The sequence below is a fragment of the Pristiophorus japonicus genome, chromosome 2 (assembly GCF_044704955.1).
Source record: "Pristiophorus japonicus isolate sPriJap1 chromosome 2, sPriJap1.hap1, whole genome shotgun sequence".
In the NCBI taxonomy this organism is placed as follows: Eukaryota; Metazoa; Chordata; class Chondrichthyes; family Pristiophoridae; genus Pristiophorus; species Pristiophorus japonicus.
This window is the reverse complement of record NC_091978.1, coordinates 373,331,440-373,354,672: the sequence shown is the minus strand read 5'-3', so window position 1 is coordinate 373,354,672 and position 23,233 is coordinate 373,331,440. Positions and strand designations below refer to the sequence as shown.

The window sequence follows — 23,233 nt, the reverse complement described above, 5'->3', positions numbered from 1 at the left end:
GTTCTGTTTTTATTTTTGTTTCCTCTGTTAGGTGAGTCTTTTTTTTTCCCTATTAAGAAATCCAAATTAATAATGTTCAGTATAAAACGGCTGTCAATGGAAAGGGTTAACTCCTTTCCAGGTTTGTAAGAAGACCTGATGTCATTACGTGACTTCACGTAATCATCTGAAAAAAAAAGTCTTTGTGCCTTCAAAACTGGCTTCGAAATTAGGAATCCGTTAAACAGCATAAATCATTAGAGTAAACTCCAATGTTTTCTTAACTTCTAATTCAAGTACTTGCCAAAGAATTTTTTTTTAAAATTGTTTTAAAACAAGACCACACATACAATAGCAATTTTGTTTACTGAAATTCAATTCTGTTTTTTTTTTATTTCTCTCTTTCTCCTCGTTATCTTCAAAACCCTCCTGCTTGTTTAGACTGTTCGGGACATTTTTGATAAACACTGTCCATTTTGGAAATCTTTTCAAACTGCATTGAAACTTTTTCATAATTTAAAATTCGAATCCATGTAGAGTGTTTTTTTACTTATTCCAATTTTTTTTCTCTTCTAATTAAACCAATATCTTTTTCACAGCAAACATCAACTAGTATTTAGTAAGTTATGTCTTTTTCCATTTAGTCCGTTACATCTTTTTTTTTTTTCCTTTCTTCAAATTAGGTTTTGTATTTTACACGGAGGGTTCGTAACTCCATAAAGTTGTTAATTTAAAATCATTTGTTTACTTTCAAAGTGGCGTCTTTATCTTTTTCTTTTTCTCCATAACTGGAATGAAGTCCATCTTTGAGAGTTTGAGTGCTTTTTCGTTATCTCAAAATGCTCCAGTTTCAAAGTCGTTACTAAAGCTTGCTGTTTTTTTTTTAACATTTTCCAAAAGTTCCTTTTACACCTTCGCAGATAGCTCGCCACTTGCCCAGGAGTTTGACCTGATCAGATTTAATTTAATCTTTCTCTTTTTTTTTTAAATCCACCTCAGTATTTCCTGTGCCTTCTCTGAATATCTCAAAATCCCAATTCAAACATTGTAATTTCAATCTTTATTTAAAACTTTTTTTTTTAGAAGCTCTTTTTTTTTAAAGCATTCTTTATCTCATTCCGAGACTAAATTTATGTCTTTCAACCCAATCAATCATTGCATGTTTTCTTTCGGCAAGTAAGTGAGCATGTCAAATAAATATTTTGCTCAACAAACCTATTCTTTATTTGTTTATTTTCCTAGCTCCGTAACTTATCATCCGAATAAATCCACACCTGCGTTTCTAACTTAAATGTCTTAAAACTTCCCACATACAGGACAACATTACAAAGGGTTTAAAAAAAAGACTTTCACTCTGTTTCTAAAATAAACAACACTTGCATTCCTCTTCCAACCAGGCTTTCGGAACATGAAAACATAAAAAATTCATTCTGCAGTCAAAAATCACACAGACACTTCTCACTCAACGATCAGACATTTACAACAGTCTCTCTTCTTGTTTTGGCCGGCTCTATTTTTGGATCCATGACCTTTCAGGGAATTCGTAGTTTTATCTAAATAATTCCTCACATAACTAATTCCTGAGGATTCCACCCTGCTTTAATCATTTTTTCAATTAGCTTCTTTTGTTTTTCCGCCAGGTGGCGGGTAAGCGACCCTTCTGGTCCCCACTCGAGTTTACTTGTTTTCATGGCCATTCCTGGGTAGGACTGGTATCGTTAGGAATCTACTCTCAGAGGTCCGCTTTCTTTCTAGCGCGACTTGTAGTAAACTGTCTCTTGGCTACTGTCAGGTCACAAGTTCTGCTGTTACACAAACTTATACAATTCTTAAAAACGCGTTTAAGCAATTCCCGCAGTGCTCTACGTATCCTTAACGACTACCTACCACCGCTCAGCCCGTTGGTCCGACCCTGTTCACAGGTTTGGATTCCGTTAGCCGCTGTACACCGCTTGGTTCTACCCCGGGGTATTTCAAATTTCACTACTGGGTCCGGAAGATGTCTCTCGGTATCACGATCCCACGGTCTAAGTGTGTTCCCTACGCCTACTTGGTTCCTGGCCGTCACGTGGGACAAAAGTCCTCTTAATTCAGGCTCAGGCTAGGCGTTTGAGATATTAGACCGTCTCCTCATGTCGATCAACCAGCTTCCACCTTCCGCACCCTTTATACTTAAAAATTGTTTTTTATACTCACCCGGGTTTTTTTCCAAGGGCGTCCAGCGACTCCGGGAAATCCCGTCGACTACGCCATTGTTAGTGTTAGTGTTTTCTTAGAAGAATCACTCAACACTCAGGGTCAGTTCCAATGCTGAAGCAGCTTTTATTACGCTCAGCGGGAAGGAAAAACTCAGGACCGTATCCAGGTTTCTCTTCACAGAACAAAGAGTTACATGTACCTTTATATGTTTCACAACAGTTACAAAACAGTTTACTACAGCTACACAGCCCATCACGGCTGGACACAAGCCAATCACAATGATTATAGATTACATATAGGTTCTTTTAACCCAATAGAATTTCCCTTATGTCTCAGGAACCATGTGTTCGTCTTTTGTCAGCTTGGGCTGATTGATATAGGTTCTCTCACTAGTTCTTTCTTCTTGGAGAAATAATTGGTATATAGCCTTGTTTACAGCAAATGGTTTCCCTCTTATCTTTCTTCCTGAAATAATTGGTTTCATGGCCTTGTTCACAGGAGATGGTTTCCTTCTTATCTCTGTCTTCCCAGGCATTCCTACAGTGGGCCTCACAGGGTTATTGCTCGGTCAGTGAACGTTCAACAGTTCACAGTTTGACTACCTGATTTCCCATAATGCCTGGGCAGCCATTTTATGTGTGTGTCCATTTAAGCTTATGTGAGTTTTAAATATCCAGCAGGTGCCTAATGCCTAAGTCTATATATATTTCTACTCTCTACAACAATGATGTATCATCTTCATGAACCTATTTATTATCACCAAAGACGTATCATTGTATCAATATTCCTTTCATCGTAGACTCTGGAGTTCTGTGTGTGTTAAGGTTGCTGATTACATCCAGACGATACACACACACAAACAGGCCATTCGGCCCAACCAATCCATGCCAGATATACATGGGTTATCGGGATGTCCCAGCAAGTTTAGGTCTTCTTAAATGGTCACTTTTTAAGGATCCTCACAGTCCCTGAACCTGCTTGCCAACGCGCAGTTTGAGTAAGCGGCTGTACTGCAATCTCTGCCTTCGCCACTCATTCACAATAAACAGAACCCTCTCATCCCTCTGCTCATATTCTCAACCTATATCGACTTTCTCCTTAAAGCTCTGACCAGTGAGTTGAGTGCTTCTCGGTGTTAAACGCATTGATATACTGACCAGCTTGGGAAGGATAAGAATGTGTCCAAATCACACCTGCTTGAAGTTGTCCTGGATTAAACCAGCGCTGAAGTGGGTGTATAATTAGATCAGTTTCATTGTTGGAACAGAGTGTCGTATTGATCCGATCGGCCTGTATTTGAAAATCATAGAATCATAGAAATTTACAGCACAGAGGAGGCCATTCGGCCCATCGTGTCCGTGCCGGCCGACAAAGAGCTATCCAGCCTAACCCCACTTTCCAGCTCTCGGTCCGTAGCCCTGTAGGTTACGGCACTTCAGGTGCACATCCAAGTACTTTTTAAATGTGGTGAGGGTTTCTGCCTCTACCACCCTTTCAGGCAGTGAGTTCCAGACCCCCACCACCCTCTGGGTGAAGAAATTTCCCCTCAAATCCCCTCTAAACCTCCCCCCAATTACTTTAAATCTATGCCCCCTGGTTATTGACCCCTCTGCTAAGGGAAACGGGTCCTTCCTATCCACTCTATCCAGGTCCCTCATAATTTTATACACCTCAATCAGGCCTCCTAATAAAATATCAGTGGGATATTTGGATGTGCAATACAGACAGTGGTAATACTGACGTTGATAGTTTAAAAAAGGAGGAAGAGCAACTGTGGTCAGAATCTGTTTTGTATCGACTTCCTAACTTTGAGTTTCAGATGTTTGGAAGTTTTCTAAACTTCAGATATAACAATGGGGTCATTGCCTTTATGAAATACTGATTTACTAGCCTCATATTCCTGTACACAAATAGAAGCCAGCTCAAACAGCAATCTCCGGAGATTTCAAAGTGGTGATCTTTGTAGCAAAGCCTTTCTGCACAGACTGGCCTTTCAAAGGTTGTCTCTATTGCAGGACTTGCTAAGAACAAGCATTGCTTACTGCCAGTGTTAAATCCCCAAACTACTCACCATTTGTCTATTGATTCTAGCGCTGCACATTAAACCAGTGTTGGATACCATCTTTAAATAAAATAAGATTGCTATTTTAATGTGAAGCGCCTTGGGACGTTACACTACATTAAAGGCGCTATATAAATGCAAGTTGTTCTTGTTGTCTATCAACCCATTTGGATCTGTGCTAAATTATCGGGCAAAATAATGTAAGTGTTAAGTTCCATAGTTCTGAATACTGAAAATGAGCAAGTCTCTGTTTAACTCAGCAAGAAAAATGATTGAATTTCGGCATGGATCAGCTGATAAAACTGAAGTTACGATCGGGATGTTTTCGGAGTGTAGATTTTATGTGCTCCTCTCTCCTGTCTTGTGTGCATATTGGAAAATCGCAGGAGTGCTGTCCGTGTGTTTGATGAGGTACCTCCCCTCCAACTGCGTGCAGTTCTGGTCACATTTCAGGAAAGATGTGACTGCACTAGAGAGGGTCAGAGGAGAGTTACGAGGATGTTGCCTGGACTGGAGGATGTTAGCTTGAGGAAAGATTGGATAGGCTGGGGTTGTTTTTTTTGGAACTGAGGGGAGATTTAATTGAGGTGTATTATAGAATTATGAGGGGCCTAGACAGAGTGGATAGGAAGGACCTTAGAGGGGTCAATAACCAGGGGGCATAGATTTAAAGTAATTGGTGGAAGGATTAGAGCGGAGTTAAGGAGATTCTTTTTCACCCAGAGGGTGGTGGGGGTCTGGAACTCACTGCCTGAAAGGGTGGTAGAGGCAGAAACCCTCACCACATTTAAAAAGTACCTGGATGTGCACCTGAAGTGCCGTAACCTACAGGGCTACGGACCGAGAGCTGGAAAGTGGGATTAGGCTGGGTAGCTCTTTGTCGGCCGGCACGGACATGATGGGCCGAATGGCCTCCTTCTGTGGTGTAAATTTCTCTGAGTCTAGCTTTTGGAAACTCTAGTGTTTGAGCATCATTGTGCTTGATGTTCAGGTTTTAAAGAACAGGTAGGAACATTAGATCAGGCGGAGATCTAAAGTTTCAGAATTATTCACAACAGCTGATGTTAATGTACAGTTTAGGGCCTAGAGTTGTTTCTTAGATTTGCAGAGGGTTCTATTTATGGTGCATTATTACCACTTTCTAATACTTGCTTGCTTGTTTCATTAACAGATTGCAAAACTTGTTGCAGTCAACGGTTGATGCCAATATGAATGCATTAAGGGTCTGGGGCGGAGGAGTGTACGAACAAGATGAATTTTATAATCTGTGCGATAAATTGGGGATTATGGTAAGAAAATAAAAAGCAGGAAGCTGCTGGGTTTGGTCTATATGTGTGAAGGACCAAGATCCTCAGAAAATCCTTCCGGGCGGAAGCAACTCACGCGAGTCTCACAGCACGGGAGGAGGCCATTGAGCCCATCGAGCCTGTGCCGGCTCTGTGACAGAGCGATCCAATCAGTCCCACTCCCCCGCTCTTTCCCCACAGCCCGGCACATTCCTCCTTTTCAATTATTTATCCAACTCCCGGTTTGACAGTTACTATTGAATCTGCTCCCACCGCCCTTTCAGGCAGCGCTTTCCCGATCACAACAACTCGCTGCATAAAGAAATGTTTCCTCATCTCCAACGTTGCCATTAAGTTGCGTTGCCATTAAGTTGCATGGCCACACAGCGGTCTGGAGGTCCCACGCGGGCCCGTCACCGGTTTGTGAATGGAAACACCGTGCATGTGTGGAAATGTGAGTGGGGTCGCACAACGCCAAAAAAAATAAAAGGGAACATTGGTGATCTCCCCTCTGCCATTTTTGCCAACTATCTTTAAATAATTTGGGCCGTTCTCAACCCACCCTGGTCTGAGAGCTTCTTGCTGAGAGGTCTCATTCTCCCAGAACAATGACCGTGTCAGAACTTGAGTTTTAACTTGATCTGTTGTAAGACCACAATGTGGACCACTCCTGTCACTGTTGCTGAATTACATAAAAATTACAATATGGAAATGGCCTCTGTGGTCCAACCAGTCTGTGTTGGTATTTGTTCGCCCCGAGATGTCTGCGCTCTTCCAATTCTGCCCTCTTGAGCATCCCTGATTATAATCGCTCCACCATCGGTGGCCGTGCCTTCAGCTGCCTGGGCCCCAAGCTCTGGAACTCCCTCCCTAAACCTCTCCGCCTCTCTACCTCTCTTTCCTCCTTTAAGATGCTCCTTAAAACCGACCTCTTTGACCCAGCTTTGGTCATCTGCCGTAATTTCTCCTTATGTGGCTCGGAGACAAATTTATTTGTTTTGTCTTATAACACTCCAGTGAAGCACCTTGGGACGTTTTACTGCGTTACAGGCGCTATATAAATACAAGTTGTTCTCCACACGAGTAACAGTAGTAACTCCATGGGTCTGCCTTATTCCCGTATCCCTTAATCCCCCTTGCCTTCAACCACTTTAATCATAAAAGCTGACCTCTCTGCTTCAGTCACAAACTTTGATAGTTTTTTAAAGAAAATAAGTTTCTCCTTATCTGTATCCTGAATACTTACCTATTAACTGAAATGTCCCCCGGTTCGAGACCCTGCAGCCACTGGAAGCAGTCTGTTTCTATCCCTTCATAACTTTAAACACCTCTGTCAAACTGCCCTGTAATCTCCATTGTTCATGGAACAGTATATTCTGCAGTATTGTTTAGAGAACATCATAGGACGAGGCCATTCGGCCCATCGAGTCTGCGCTGGCTCTATCGCAGATCAATCCAGTCACTCCCCCTCCCCCGCTCTTTCCCCATCTCCCTGCAATTGTTTTTCCTTCAGGGACTTATCCAATTCCCTTTTGAAAGCCACCATTGAGTCTGCCTCCACCACCCTCTCAGGCAGCGCATTCCAGATCCTAACCACTCGCTGCGTAAAAACGTTTTCCCTCATGTCGCCTTTGGTTCTTCTGCCAATCGCCTTAAATCTGTGTCCTCTGGTTCCCGACCCTTCCACCAATGGGAACAGTTTCTGCTTACTTACTCTATCTAAATCTTTCATGATTTTGAACACCTCGATCAAATCTCCTCTCAACCTTCTCTGCTCCAAGGAGAACAACCCCAGCTTCTCCAGACTATCCCCGTCACTGAAGTCCTCCATCCCGGGAACCGTGCTAGTAAATCTCTCCGGTAACCACTCTAACGCATGATCTAAGAAAAACAGCCCCAATTTTGCAAGCCTTCCTTCGCACTTGTATTTGCTCCAACAGTACCCTGATCGCAGCCTCACCAAGGGTGTATAGACATCACTGTTACATCTCGACTTTTATATTCTGTACTACTTGCCATAAAACTCAGTATTCCATTAGCTTTTCTATTTACTGGAGGAGGGGATTTTCACACCTCGTTAACTTGAACCTCGCGCATGAACACAAGAATTAGGAGAAGTTGTAGGCCATTCGGCCCCTCGAGTCTGCTCTGCCATTCAAGCTGATCTTCTACCTCAGCTGTACATCCTGCACTATCCTCATATCCCTAGAATCATAGATTCCCTTAATATCCAAAGCCTTCCCCCACTCAAAGTGTTATTATTTTTATTTTACCAAAATGTACCATCTCGCCCTCACTGACACTGAATTCCCTCGGCCACCGTTTACCCTTTCCACCATCTTATCAATATCCCTCTAGAGCTTCCTATGGTCCTCCGAGTGATACACTCTGCCTCTTATTTTAATACCATTTGCAAACTCCAGCCTTGTATCCAAACCATTGCTGTGCACAGGGGACAGAAGCGGTCCCAGAGAAGGCCCCTATGGGACATCATTGCCCACTTGCAAACATTGAGAAACTGCCCTTAATTCCAACTTCCAGTTTACAGCCTTGCAACCAGTTCTTAATCCAATTAACGACCCTTTTACCTTCCGCTAATATCACACCCTTAAATCTTCTACTGTAGTGACCCGTCTGCTAGCTTGTCAGAGGCTTTCTGAAAGTCCATGTACATCGTATGCACTCCGTTTTCCCCATTCGCCATAACTCATCGCCTCAAAGAACTCACACAGGTTTATCAAGCACTGTCTTATTGAAACGTATTAATTTCTTACAGGGCTCGACAGGGTAGATGCAGGGAGGATGTTTTCCCCCGGGCTGGGGAGTCTAGAACCAGGGGTCACAGTCTCAGGATAAGGGGGCGGCCATTTAGGACTGAGATGAGGAGGAATTTCTTCACTCAGAGGGTGGTGAGTCTTGGGAATTCTCCGCCCGACTTCACTTTTAAGACTTAAGCACAGAATCGAGGCTGATACGCCGATGCAATACCGAGGGAGCACTGCATCTCAGACATGCTCCTCTTCAAATGAGATCCAGTCTGATTCTCCAGGGGGTTCGGGAAGGTATTAAAATATGCTCTGCCATTTCAAAGAGGGGGTGAGCAGAGGCACGACGGGCTGTTATTTTCTATAATTCATTATTTGAGGAAGAGCAGAGGAAGTTCTCCCAGTATTCCTGCCACTATTTCTCCCTGTACCAACATCATCAAAAATAAATGAACCACTCGCTCATCTTTTGGTGCTGGTGGGATCTTGCTGTACACACAACTGTAATTGACGTTCGGTCCTTTGAGAAATTTCTGAGGGACATCAGATACGATGTAAACATAGAAACATAGAAAATAGGTGCAGGAGTAGGCCATTCGGCCCTTCGAGCCTGCACCGCCATTCAACAAGATCATGGCTGATCACCCACCCCAGCACCTCCCCCCCCACGCCCCCTCCACACCCCACGACCCCCCCAGCCGCAGGGACCACATCCAACTCCCTCCCGAACACATCCAATGAACTGGCATCAACAACTCTCCGCGGCAGGGAACCCCACAGGCCAACAACTCCCCGAGTGAAGAAGTCTCTCCCAATCTCAGCCCCAAACAGCCCACCCCCCTTCCCAAGAGCGTGCCCCCCCCTGCCGACTCCGGATCCACCCAACACCGGGAACACTCCCCCCGCACCCAACCCGCCCCGTCCCGTCAGAATCCTTCTCAAATGACGAACACCCCCGGATGTCGAGCTCCCAGCCCCGGCCACCCCGGAGCCACGCCCCCGCGACACCAACCACACCACATCCACCAACCGCCATCTGCGCAGTCAACCCGTCCACCCCACTCTGAACACTCCTCGCACCGAGGCACAGAGCCCCCAGGCCCGCCCCTCCAACACACTTCACCCCCACAGACCTCCGCTGCAATTTGGCCCTCCTGTCCCCCGCCCTGGGTTTCTCCGCCCCTCACCTCCACCACTCTCCCCTCCATCCCCCGCCCCCGTCTCCCCTCATCTTCCCTCTGCCTCCCCGCACAGGCTCCCATCTTGGAGGCGGTAACCTTCTGGGGCAGGGAATTTTAGCCCCCAGCGTGGAAGTCCTGCTCCCGCCCCAGAATTGGCCTGACCCCCCCTCAATGGAAGCAGAGTGCAATTTCCCACACTCCACTTCCTTTGGGGGCAGTTACCGGGGCACGACTGGATGGTCCTGTGACAGTGGGAACTGGTGCTCTCCACTCTCTGTCCTGTGACAGTGGGAACTGGTGCTCTCCACTCTCTGTCCTGTGACAGTGGGAACTGGTGCTCTCCACTCTCTCTCCTGTGACAGTGGGAACTGGTGCTCTCCACTCTCTGTCCTGTGACAGTGGGAACTGGTGCTCTCCACTCTCTGTCCTGTGACAGTGGGAACTGGTGCTCTCCACTCTCTGTCCTGTGACAGTGGGAACTGGTGCTCTCCACTCTCCCGTCCTGTGACAGTGGAACTGGTGCTCTCCACTCTCTGTCCTGTGACAATGGGAACTGGTGCTCTCCACTCTCTGCCCTGTGACAGTGGGAACTGGTGCTCTCCACTCTCTGTCCTGTGACAGTGGGAACTGGTGCTCTCCACTCTCTGTCCTGTGACAGAGGGAACTGGTGCTCTCTACTCTCCCGTCCTGTGACAGTGGGAACTGGTGCTCTCCACTCTCCCGTCCTGTGACAGTTTGAACTGGCGCTCTCCACTCTCTGTCCTGTGACAGTGGGAACTGGTGCTCTCCACTCTCCCGTCCTGTGACAGTGGGAACTGGTGCTCTCCACTCTCTGTCCTGTGACATTGGGAACTGGTGCTCTCCACTCTCTGTCCTGTGACAGTGGGAACTGGTGCTCTCCACTCTCCCATCCTGTGACAGTGGGAACTGGTGCTCTCCACTCTCTCTCCTGTGACAGTGGGAACTGGTGCTCTCCACTCTCCCGTCCTGTGACAGTGGGAACTGGTGCTCTCCACTCTCCCGTCCTGTGACAGTTTGAACTGGTGCTCTCCACTCTCCCGTCCTGTGACAGTGGGAACTAGTGCTCTCCACTCTCTCTCCTGTGACAGTGGGAACTGGTGCTCTCCACTCTCTGTCCTGTGACAGTGGGAACTGGTGCTCTCCACTCTCTGTCCTGTGACAGTGGGAACTGGTGCTCTCCACTCTCCTGTCCTGTGACAGTGGGAACTGGTGCTCTCCACTCTCTGTCCTGTGACAGTGGGAACTGGTGCTCTCCACTCTCTGTCCTGTGACAGTGGGAACTGGTGCTCTCCACTCTCCCGTCCTGTGACAGTGGGAACTGGTGCTCTCCACTCTCCCATCGTGTGACAGTTGGAACTGGTGCTCTCCACTCTCTGTCCTGTGATAGTGGGAACTAGTGCTCTCCACTCTCTCTCCTGTGACAGTGGGAACTGGTGCTCTCCACTCTCTGTCCTGTGACACTGGGAACTGGTGCTCTCCACTCTCTGTCCTGTGACAGTGGGAACTGGTGCTCTCCACTCTCCTGTCCTGTGACAGTGGGAACTGGTGCTCTCCACTCTCTTCACTAAAGTCAAGTCTTTCTATTCCCAAGAGTCTAAGGATAAGGGGTAAGCCATTTAGGACCGAGATGAGAAGAAACTTCTTCACTCAGAGAATTGTGAACCTGTGGAATTCTCTACTGCAGAAAGTTGATGAGGGCAGTTCGTTAGATATATTCAAAAGGGAGTTCGATGTGGCCCTTACGGCTAAAGGAATCAAGGGGTATGGAGAGAAAGCAGGAATGGGGTACTGAAGTTGAATGATCAGCCATGATCACATTGAATGGCGTTGCATGCTCGAAGGGCGGAATGGCCTGCTCCTGCACCTATTTTCTATGTTTCTCTGTATTCATAAATCAGATAACCAATCGTCCATTTCTATTTTTGAACTTTGGGGCAATTTTCCACCGTGTATGAAGATTGATTAATTACCATTGATGGTGCAATTCCTCATTCTTTAATGGAAGCTTACGATCCGCACATTAATCTCCTGTCCTTCTACTCCACAAACTCTCTTTTATTTGGAATGTTTTGAGCCCAAAATAAATATCGATGTTCCTCACTAGTGAACTGTTAATCGGTGTTTTGTACTTGCCCATTACTTAACCGTTACATAATGCTCCCAATGCTGTCCTCCCAAACCCACGACCTCTACCACCGAGAAGGTCAAGGGCAGCAGGTGCATGGGAACACCACCACCTCCACGTTCCCCTCCCAGTCACACACCATCCTGACTTGGAAATATATCGGCCGTTCCTTCATCGTCGCTGGGTCACAATCCTGGAACTCCCTCCCTAACAGCACTGTGGGAGCACCTTCACCACACGGACTGCAGCGGTTCAAGAAGGCGGCTCACCACCACCTTCTCAAGCGGCAATTAGGGATGGGCAATAAATGCCGGCCTTGCCAGCGACGCCCACATCCCGTCAATGAAGAAACAAAAAGCAAATTGGCTGAGAAACTGTTGATTCAGAATTACATTACTGCAATGCATTACCAGAGCTGTGCTTGACCACAAAAGATAATAAAGATGAGCCCTTTCCAGTAGTTTGCTATTTGCTAATGAAGTACTTTCTTGTGTGTCCTCGTTATTCAGATTTGGCAAGATTTCATGTTTGCCTGTGCACTGTACCCGACCGACCTAAACTTTGTTAATTCAGTAAAGGCAGAAATCACTCATCAGGTAAGTGGATTCAAATTTAGATTAAAATATCCATTACTGTTCTAATTTACTCTGTTTTTAAAAGCATGTGATATTTTAATGTGTAAGGCTCAGAGAGCAAAGAGAAAGCAGCTTTCCTGCGCAACAGATGCAACGATGGGCAGGACGAAGGAGGTAATCCCCAGGGGTATCCAGGGATCGGACGGGAAAGCCGGGTTGAGGTCGAAGATCAGCCATGATCGTATTGAATGGCGGAGCAGGCTCGAGGGGCCATGGGGCGGAGCAGGCTCGAGGGGCCATGGGGCGGAGCAGGCTCGAGGGGCCATGGGGCGGAGCAGGCCCGAGGGGCCATGGGGCGGAGCAGGCTCGAGGGGCCGTGTGGCCGACTCCTGCTCCTACTTCTCTTCTTAACGAAGGGGCGCAGAAAACAAAACCATTCGAGATCAGTAATGTGCGAACATGGCCGGGACCCTTAAATTATTTTAATATCTTTAGCTCCTTTTTAACTCTAATTTTGATAATACAATAAATTCTTCCAAGTCATAAGATCTTGATACCCAGCCCGAATGTATTATTGACTCCTTTATAGTTACAGAGCTTCAATTAAAATCCGATACACGATGGTGTATGGACTGCCATCGAGGAACGTGTTTTCCCCAAAATGTGAGCCTGTCTGGCAGGCTAATGAATTATCAGAGAATCTCAGGCATTTACAGCACGGAAGGAGGCCATTCGGCCCATCGTGTCCGTGCCGGCCGACAAAGAGCTACCCAGCCTAATCCCACTTAGCTCTTGGTCCGTAGCCCTGTAGGTTACAGCACTTCAGGTGCACATCCAAATACTTTTAAAATGTGGTGAGGGTTTCTGCCTCTACCACCCTTTCAGGCAGTGAGTTCCAGACCCCCACCACCCTCTGGTGAAGAAATTTCCCCTCAAATCCCCTCTAAACCTCCCCCCAATTACTTTAAATCTATGCCCCCTCTGCTAAGGGAACTAGGTCCTTCCTATCCACTCTATCTCGGTCCCTCATAATTTTATACACCTCAATCAGGTCTCCCCTCAGCTTCCTCTGTTCCAAAAAAAACAACCCCAGCCTCTCCAATCTTTCCTCACAGCTAAAATTCTCCAGTCCCAGCAACATCCTCGTAAATCTCCTCTGCACTCTCTCTCTAATGCAGTCACATCTTTCCTGTAATGTGGTGACCAGTCTTAAATTCTTCATGAACATAGTGCAATATCTCCAATACTGGTTTTGTCAATTATCGCACCCATGATGCCATCTGACTGTTCCGCTCGTGCATTGCGACGTTCCTCTGTAACATGAGAACTGATAATCTCCTTGCCCCTCTGCAGTGACCCGACCCTGCCTTCCAGCCCTAACCCTAACCACCCGAAAGCACCCAGATTGTGGAGTGATGTTACTCTTCTCTACACACCTCCACATCTGTGTATCTGCTGCATGTGCAGCACTGTGATTCGGCCTTTACGTTGCATGTAAGACTTAAATAAGTCTCTCCATGGGTCTTTAGCTACAGTGATTTAAGTAAGTTGTGCTTCTTTCTGTCTTCAGATCCGGCGACTAAAATCCCACCCATCCATCATTATCTGGAGTGGGAATAATGAGAATGAAGCTGCACTTGCATCAGACTGGTTCCATATTCCATCATCCAACATGACGCTGTACTTGGATGACTATGTTCAACTCTATATCAATACTATTAGAGAAATAGTACTTCAGGTAAGCACCAAGTTTAGGCTAAATCAATTTAAATAGATACTAATTTCTAACACACTTAGTACTGTCTGGAAACTTTGACAATTATTTTTAAAAAGCAATTAAATCTGTGGAAGCATTATTGCACAGAGTGTAAAGCACAGACACAGGCCGCTGGGCCCCACCGCTCCGTGCCGTGGTTTATGCCCCACCGCTCCGTGCCGGGGTTTATGCCCCACCGCTCCGTGCCGGGGTTTATGCCCCACCGCTCCGTGCCGGGGTTTATGCCCCACCGCTCCGTGCCGGGGTTTATGCCCCACCGCTCCGTGCCGGGGTTTATGCTCCACCGCTCCGTGCCGGGGTTTATGCCCCACCGCTCCGTGCCGTGGTTTATGCCCCACCGCTCCGTGCCGGGGTTTATGCCCCACCGCTCCGTGCCGGGGTTTATGCCCCACCGCTCCGTGCCGGGGTTTATGCCCCACCGCTCCGTGTCGGGGTTTATGCCCCACCGCTCCGTGTCGGGGTTTATGCCCCACCGCTCCGTGCCGGGGTTTATGCTCCACACCAGCCCCCTCCCACCCCTCTCCATCTCCCCCCATCACCATATCCTTCTATTCCTTTCTCCCCCGTGTGTTTATCCAGCTGCCCCTTAAATGCATCTATGCTAGATATAACCTGTTATATAATCTATCTATCTTCTTTCGTATGGTAATAGCAAAGCAAATCAAACATTAATATCTCAGTCGGATATCCAGAGCCAAAGCTCCCGGTGTAACAGCGTGGATATCCTGTAGGCTGCCTGTGAGTTCCCTCTGAGGTCAGTGCTCGATGATGTGCTCCAGGGTCTGATTAGGAGCTCCACAGTCACAGGACGGGGAGGCTTTAATCTTCCACCGATGGAGAAGGTGCAGCATCGACCGGGACCAGTGGAGGCGGTCGATGGTTGTCCACTGTTTGCGAGGAAGGTTTGATCCTTCAGGTTGTGCTGTGGGGTCCTCGATAAGGAATCCATTCTGTGTGTCGCAATTCTTCCAAGTATTTCGCCGCTGGTCATCGAGGCTGAGGGCAGATCGCTGAAGGGCTTTGGCCACGGTCCAGAATGGCCGCCTGGATTGGAGACGGGTTGGTGGTAGATTGTTCCAGTCGGCCTGGATCGGCAGGTCTTTGCTGGTGTCAGGGTTGTATTCTCTGGAGACAGTGCATTCGCGGTGTAGGTGTGGTGGTGCGATGTTTGCCAGCACGGGCAGCCAAGGTGTTGGTTTTATATAATCTATAAAACACATTTCTAAAGATACGAAACTATAAGAGGTAGAAGTGGTTTGTTGATGACTACGTATATATTTTACAATTTAAGGAAGCACGTCTGGATAATATGCTCAGAATGTTTTTCGGAATGAGGGTCAGTGTTGAGAATCTGCATTGTCTCCGGAGCACATGTCAGGAATGTGGGTGAGCAGGTTGGCACAGTTCTATTCTATAGTGTTTAAACTGACTTGTCTGCCTTCTTTACTTAAGCTTGGTCAAAGAAGTAGGATTTAAGGAGAGTGCCTTAAAGGCCAAGAGAGAGTCGGAGAGGTTTAGGGAGGGAATTCCAGAGCTTAGAGCATGCGCAAGAAAGAACAAAAAGAAAGACTTGCATTTCTATAGCGCCTTTCACGACCACCAGACGTCCCAAAGCGCTTTACAGCCAATGAAGTACTTTTGGAGTGTGGTCACTGGGAAGTGCGGCAGCCAATTTACACACAGCAAACTCCCACAAACAGCAATGGGATAATGACCCAGATAATCTGTTAGTGTTGTGTTGATAGAGGGATAAATATTGATCCCAGGACATCGGGGAGAACTCCACTGCTCTTCTTCGAAATAGTGCCATGGTAGCTTTTTTACGCCCACCTGAGAGAGCAGACGAGACCTCGGTTTAACGTCTCTTATGGAAGAAGGCACCTCTGACAGAGCAGCACTCCCCCTCCGACAGTGCAGCGCTCCCTCAGTACTGCCCCTCCGACAGTACAGCGCTCCCTCAGTACTGCCCCTCCGACAGTGCAGCGCTCCCTCAGTACTGCACTGGGAGTGTCAGTCTAAATTTATGTGCTGCAGTCCCTGGAGTGGAACTTGAACCCACAACCTTCTGACTCAGAGGCGAGAGTGTTACCCACTGAGCCACAGCTGACAGAGGCCAGAAATGGGGGAGCGCAGAGATCTTGGAGGGTTGTAGGGCCGGAGGATGTTACTGAGCTAACAGTCTGACACGCATGCTTTGAGGTGAGGCTCTGTTCTCTAAGAAAGCAATAAAGAAAGGAAAGATAGATTACGAAGGTAAACTTGCGCAAAACATAAAAACGGATAGTAAAAGCTTTTACAGATATATAAAACGGAAAAGAGCGACTCAAGTAAATGTTGGTCCCTTAGAAGATGAAAAGGGGGATTTAATAATGGGAAATGTGGAAATGGCTGAGACCTTAAACAATTATTTTGCTTCGGTCTTCACAGTGGAAGACACAGAAACCATGCCAGAAATTGCTGGTCACAGGAATGTGGGAATGTGGGAAGGGAGGACCTTGAGACAATCACTATCACTAGTGGGGTAGTGCTGGACAGGCTAATGGGACTCAAGGTAGACAAGTCCCCTGGTCCTGATGAAATGCATCCCAGGGTATTGAAAGAGATGGCGGAAGTTATAGCAGATGCATTCGTTATAATCTACCAAAATTCTCTGGACTCTGGGGAGGTACCAGCGGATTGGAAAGCAGCTAATGTAACGCCTCTGTTTAAAAAAGGGGGCAGACAAAAGGCAGGTAACAATAGGCCGGTTAGTTTAACATCTGTAGTGGGGAAAATGCTTGAAGCTATCATTAAGGAAGAAATAGCGGGACATCTAGATAGGAATAGTACAATCAAGCAGACACAGCATGGATTCATGAAGGGGAAATCATGTTTAACTAATTTACTGGAATTCTTTGAGGATATAACGAGCATGGTGGATAGAGGTGTACCGATGGATGCGGTGTATTTAGATTTCCAAAAGGCATTCGATAAGGTGCCACACAAAAGGTTACTGCAGAAGATAAAGGTACGCGGAGTCAGAGGAAATGTATTAACATGGATAGAGAATTGGCTGGCTAACAGAAAGCAGAGAGTCGGGATAAATGGGTCCTTTTCGGGTTGGAAATCGGTGGTTAGTGGTGTGCCACAGGGATCGGTGCTGGGACCACAACTGTTTACAATATACATAGATGACCTGGAAGAGGGGACAGAGTGTAGTGTAACAAAATTTGCAGATGACACAAAGATTAGTGGGAAAGCGGGTTGTGTAGAGGACACAGAAAGGCTGCAAAGAGATTTAGATAGGTTAAGCGAATGGGCTAAGGTTTGGCAGATGGAATACAATGTCGGAAAGTGTGAGGTCATCCACCTTGGAAAAAAAAACAGTAAAAGGGAATATTATTTGAATGGGGAGAAATTACAACATGCTGCGGTGCAGAGGGACCTGGGGTCCTTGTGCATGAATCCCAAAAAGTTAGTTTGCAGGTGCAGCAGGTAATCAGGAAGGCGAATGGAATGTTGGCCTTCATTGCGAGAGGGATGGAGTACAAAAGCAGGGAGGTCCTGCTGCAACTGTACAGGGTATTGGTGAGGCCGCACCTGGAGTACTGCGTGCAGTTTTGGTCACCTTACTTAAGGAAGGATATACTAGCTTTGGAGGGGGTACAGAGATGATTCACTAGGCTGATTCCGGAGATGAGGGGGTTACCTTATGATGATAGATCGAGTGGACTGGGTCTTTTCTCGTTGGAGTTCAGAAGGATGAGGGGTGATCTTATAGAAACATTTAAAATAATGAAAGGGATAGACAAGATGGAGGCAGAGAGATTGTTTCCACTGGTTGGGGAGACTAGAACTAGGGGGCACAGCCTCAAAATATGGGGGAGCCAATTTAAAACCGAGTTGAGAAGGAATTTCTTCTCCCGGAGGGTTGTGAATCTGTGGAATCCCCTGCCCAAGGAAGCAGTTGAGGCTAGCTCATTGAATGTATTCAAGTCACAGATAGATAGATTTTTAACCAATAAGGGAATTAAGGGTTATGGGGAGCGGGCGGGTAAGTGGAGCTGAGTCCACGGCCAGATCAGCCATGATCTTGTTGAATGGCGGAGCAGGCTTGAGGGGCTAGATGGCCTAGTCCAGTTCCTAATTCTTATGTTCTTATACACAACCTCTCGTGGTTGATTGCCCATTTACCATTTTTTGCTGCTCTCAATTAGCTTGCCCGCCAATCCAGGCTCTCGTTGCTGCATCTTCCTGCTGTTCTCTGCTCCCCTGATCTGGCTCCCTGTCCCAGCTCGCTATCGGTTTCCACTTTCATTCCTTACTTTTCCCTGTATTAAAGCCTTTAATTGTGGCTGCAGGGAACTTCGTTATTTTTCAAACGTCGTCTGTCTTCGGACAGCCCCCAAGTGGGCCAGATTGTCCAAGGAGCAGTGGCTCAGGGCTGGGGACGAGGAAGAACTTTACCTCTATGATTAGTACTGCCAATGGCCAACAGCGGGACTGTTAGTGATTCCGTGCGTGAAGCCAGGATGCAGATGTTGAAAGCAGCGACAAGTTTAGTGTTGGTGCTGAAGAATCAGCAACATTATAAAAGCAACAGAGGGAGCATTCAACTCCCAACTGGGGACCAAATTCAGAATAATGAAGCTCACAGAAATAGGCAGGCACCTTGAGAACGATTGGGGAGAACTCTACTTCATTATACATTTCATAGCTATTGGGGTCTGCATATGGAATGCCAGCTACATCAATTTGTCTTAATGGTGAACTTAACAAGAATGGATTGGCTGTATCTGCACTTTTGTGAGCCGTGACTGTAACTAATGGGGTGCCACAGGGATCAGTGCTGGGGCCTCAACTATTTATAATCTATATTGATGACTTGGATAAAGGGACTGAGTATAATTAATGTAGCCAAATTTTCTGACGATACAAGATACGATAAAGATGGGTGGGAAAGCAAATTGTGAGGAGGACACAAAGAGTCAGCAAAGGGATATAGTCATAATAGGCAGTCCCTCGAAACAAGGAGGTCTTGCTTGCACGCCAAAAAAAAGGATGAGTTCACAGGTGTTTCGAATGAAGAACTCGAACGACATGTTCAAGGGTGGAAGATGCCTGTGGGTGGATTGTTTTAACGTGGGGTGACCGTTGCACACCAGCCACCACACGGGCTTGACAGAGCGAGGTCTTGGTCCAGGGGCAAGGGTTACCCAGGACAACTGGAGATCTGCTCTGCTGCACGGACCTAGTGCTCACACATCGCAGTGTGGGCTGGCCTGTGCTACCCCTGGGCCCGAACTCACGCCTCCCTGGGCCCCAATCACATCCCTCCACAGTCTCTCACCGCTCCTTTGCCCCGATCTCGCCGCTCCTGCTGCATCTGCCCACGCTCCAATCACCGACCTGGATCTTGCTGACGTCACTCTTTGCTGCCGTTGCCCTCCTGCACCAGAAAAAGGATATAGACAGGCTCAGTGAGTGGGCAAAAATTTGGCAGATGGAGTATAATGTGGGAAAATGCGAGGTTATCCACTTTGGTAGGAAAAATAGAAAAGCGAAATATGATTTCAATGGAGAGAGATTACAGAATGCTGCGGTACAGAGGGATCTGGGTGTCCTCGTACATGAAACACAAATGTTAGCTTATAGGTACAGCAAATAGTTAATATGGCAAATGGAATGTTGGCCTTTATTTCAAGGGGGATCGAGTATAAAAATAGGGAAGTCTTGCTACAACTGTGAAACCAAACCTGGAGTACTGCGTACAGTTTTGGTCTCCTTATTTAAGGAGGGATATGCTTACATTGGAGGCAGTTCAAGGAGGGTTCACTAGGTTTGTTCCGGAGATGAAATTTAAAACTGAGATGAGAGAAATTTCTTCTCTCAGAGGGTTGTGGCTCTGTGGAATTGGCTGCCTCAGAGAGCTGTGGAAGCTGGGACATTGAATATATTTAAGACAGAAATAGACAGTTTCTTAAACGATGGGAATAAGGCATTATGAGGAGCGGGCAGGGAAGTGGAGCTGAGACCATGATCGGATCAGCCATGATCTTATTGAATGGCGGAGCAGACTCGAGGGGCCTTATGGCTTACTCCTGCTCCTATTTCTTATGTTCTTATGAAGGGGTTGTCTTATGAGGAAAGGTTGAGCAGGTTGGGCCTGTACTCATTGAAGCTTTGAACAATGAAAGGTGATCTTATTGAAACATTTAATATTCTGAGGGGCCTTGACAGGGTAGATACTGAGGGGATGTTTCTCCTCGTGGGGGAATCTCAAACTAGTTTCAGACTAAGGGATCGCCCATTTAAAACGGAGATGAGGAGCAATTTCTTCCCTCCGAGGGTTGTAAATCTGTGGAATTCTCTATCCCAGAGAGCTGTGGAGGCTGGGTCATTGAATATATTTAAGGCAGAGATAGACTGATTCTTGAACTACAGGTGAGTCATGGGTTATGGGGAGCGGGCGGGGATGTGCAGCTGTGATCTTGTTGAATGGTGGAGCAGGCTTGAGGGGCCTTAAGGCCTACTCCTATTTCTTATGTTCTTGTGTACGTAGGCATTGTTGTAGCAATGTGCGCAATATAATTTTATATTTCCGAATGAAAGGTATCACCACCCATTATTATGAACTCGCCACACCAGTTTCTCCCTCTGCATTAAGGGGATGCTAGCTCAGTCTCTGAGGGAGAAAGGAATAGAAGGATATGGTGATGGGGTGAGATGGAGAGGGGTGGGAGGGGGCTGGTGTGGAGCATAAACCCCGGCACGGAGCGGTGGGACATAAACCCCAGCACGGAGCGGTGGAACATAAACCCCGGCACGGAGCGGTGGAGCATAAACCCCGGCACGGAGCGGTGGAGCATAAACCCCGGCACGGAGCGGTGGGGCATAAACCCCGGCACAGAGCGCTGGGGCATAAACCCCGGCACGGAGCGGTGGAACATAAACCCCGGCACGGAGCGGTGGAGCATAAACCCCGGCACGGAGCGGTGGGGCATAAACCCCGGCACAGAGCGCTGGGGCATAAACCCCGGCACGGAGCGGTGGGGCATAAACCCCGGCACGGAGCGGTGGGACATAAACCCCGGCACGGAGCGGTGGGGCCCAATGACCTGTTTCTGTGCTGGACACTTGATGTAATACTATTAAATAAATCTAAAATAACGCAGCCCCGTTATTTTAGTAAACTTTGGTAGCAACGCTTGGAAAAATAGTGAGTCACTCTAAATTTAAAAAAAATACTTTAGCCCAGTGCATTTTTGAGAGTGTAGGGCGTTTGTTTATCACTCTACTCTGATCCTTAGACCTCGGAACTTATAGTGGGAAAGGTCAACTTGTGGCACAAGTTTAGGCTTAACCCAGTGTCCGTTTTATTACGCAACAAAAAACGACTAAAACTACAGGACTAGACTTCTGAGAGAAATCGACTGAAAACGTTCAATCACCTTTCCTGGCTGTAGCTATTGTAGGTTCGTGGTCGTTGGTTCCGTGACCGGTTGGTGGTTCTTCTAGCCGTTCTCTGCAGTGCCTGTTCCTTTCTTGTCCTTCTGTCTCTCTGTTTGCCCTTCTTCGTTGTTCTTCCTCCTGCTTCTGTTCCTTCCTTTCCGTGCCTGCTTGTGTCTCTGTTCATATATTTATATCCACAGTATGAATAAGTTTCCTGCCAGCTGGGGTCCAATTAATGCGTCTGGATCGATGCAGTGATTTGTTTAACTGGCTGTGGTGATGTTTGAATGGCTACTAATTTGCACACGGAGTCGACAGTGCAAAAGATAACTCCTTATCCTCAATGCCCTGTTATCCAAAAATGTGCATTTCGTGGGGTCCTTTGTAGTCCTGGTTTCTTGCAGACTTGTAGCCTCTGGGGTGAACTGTTTTACCTCCTGTGGCCAATCAACTCCGGGGCTCTTCTGATAGCTAGTATCGATCTCTTTGTCTGTATGCATAAGCAAGTTTTAGACCTTGACCACGGCGATTGCTCTTAATGGGTGATGAGTCACCACATGCCTCAGGCTGGGGCCTGTTCCCCTTGCAGGTAGTCCAAAAGTTTTTAACTTTAAAACAGTTAGTTCGTGGCCTCTTCCTGTGCATTGTTCCAAGAAAAATAGCTGTGTCCTTACAGAGACTACCATGCTATTAAGCTGCAATTTGATATGTGCCAATCATCATATTAACATGGAGCACCTGTTGGGGATTGGGCATCAAAACAAGTATTCCAGGCAAGCAGGATGTTACTGATCCATTTACCTAACTCCATACTCACGCTAAAGACAAGCATCTGTAAACAGCCTTCCGTTTGCAGTGTGGTTGGGATTTTGCAGCAGAGTGTCAGTTTGACATGAGAGATGGATACCTTGTGTTGTTTGACATTCTTGAGGATTAAGAAATATTCCCAAAATAGACGAGCGATTCTGTTACAGTCACGAGCTTTAAAAAAAAGCATGACGTCATAGCATTTGGTGCTTTGGTCGTGCAATCAGATAACTGCATGGATTTATAAATAGAGCTCACTGGGAGAAATCAACCCAAATCTAAACTCCGCTGAATCTATTATCTTTCTGAGAATCAGCTAGTGTGGAGTATTTGGAAACCGTTTCCTTGTGGAACAGAACACTGTTTGCTGTTCCTTATTGACTGTAAACACCTCATTGAAGTAAATGGAATCCAGTCATCGTGAATGGGCTCGAATCAATCCTGACTGTCCCATGTGTTACATGAGAAAATAAGGCCTCTTATCAACAAAGGCAGACATTGATGCAGAGATTCAACATCGCCTCCAGTGCGCCAGTGCAGCCTTCGGCCGTCTGAGGAAAAGAGTGTTTGAAGACCAGGCCCTCAAATCTACCACCGAGCTCATGGTTTAAAGGGCTGTAGTAATACCCGCCCTCCTGTATGGATCAGAGGCATGGACGATGTATAGAAGGCACCTCAAGTTGCTGGAGATATATCACCAACGATGTCTCCACAAGATCCTGCAAATCCCCTGGGAGGACAGACGCACCAACATCAGTGTCCTCGTCCAGGCTAACATCCCCAGCATTGACTGCACTCGATCAGCTTCGCTGGGCAAGCCACATAGTTTGCATGCCAGATACGAGACTCCCAAACCAAATGCTTTATGCGGAGCTCCTTCATGGTAAACGAGCCAAAGGAGGACAGTGGAAACGTTACAAGGACACCCTCAAAGCCTCCCTGTTAAAGTGCGACATCACCACTGACACCTGGGAGACCCTGGCTGCAGACCGCCCAAGGTGGAGAAAGTGAGTCCGGGAGGGCGC

The 23,233-nt window shown here is 47.0% G+C and overlaps 1 protein-coding gene across 10 annotated transcripts in view; it reads left to right on the top strand.

Annotated features, from left to right (window-relative positions):
* Positions 1 to 23,233, top strand: part of manba (mannosidase, beta A, lysosomal) — a 122,912-nt gene that overhangs the window by 34,288 nt on the left and 65,391 nt on the right. For all 10 annotated transcript variants that reach the window (XR_011591373.1, XR_011591371.1, XR_011591375.1 and 7 more), the window contains exons 9-11: positions 5,412 to 5,529; positions 12,128 to 12,214; positions 13,764 to 13,931. Coding sequence is in view for 4 of the 10 variants with exons in the window: in XM_070873146.1 (XP_070729247.1) it covers positions 5,412 to 5,529; positions 12,128 to 12,214; positions 13,764 to 13,931 (373 nt within the window). In the remaining 6 variants the exon portion in view is untranslated. The remainder of the gene's footprint in view (positions 1 to 5,411; positions 5,530 to 12,127; positions 12,215 to 13,763; positions 13,932 to 23,233) is intronic.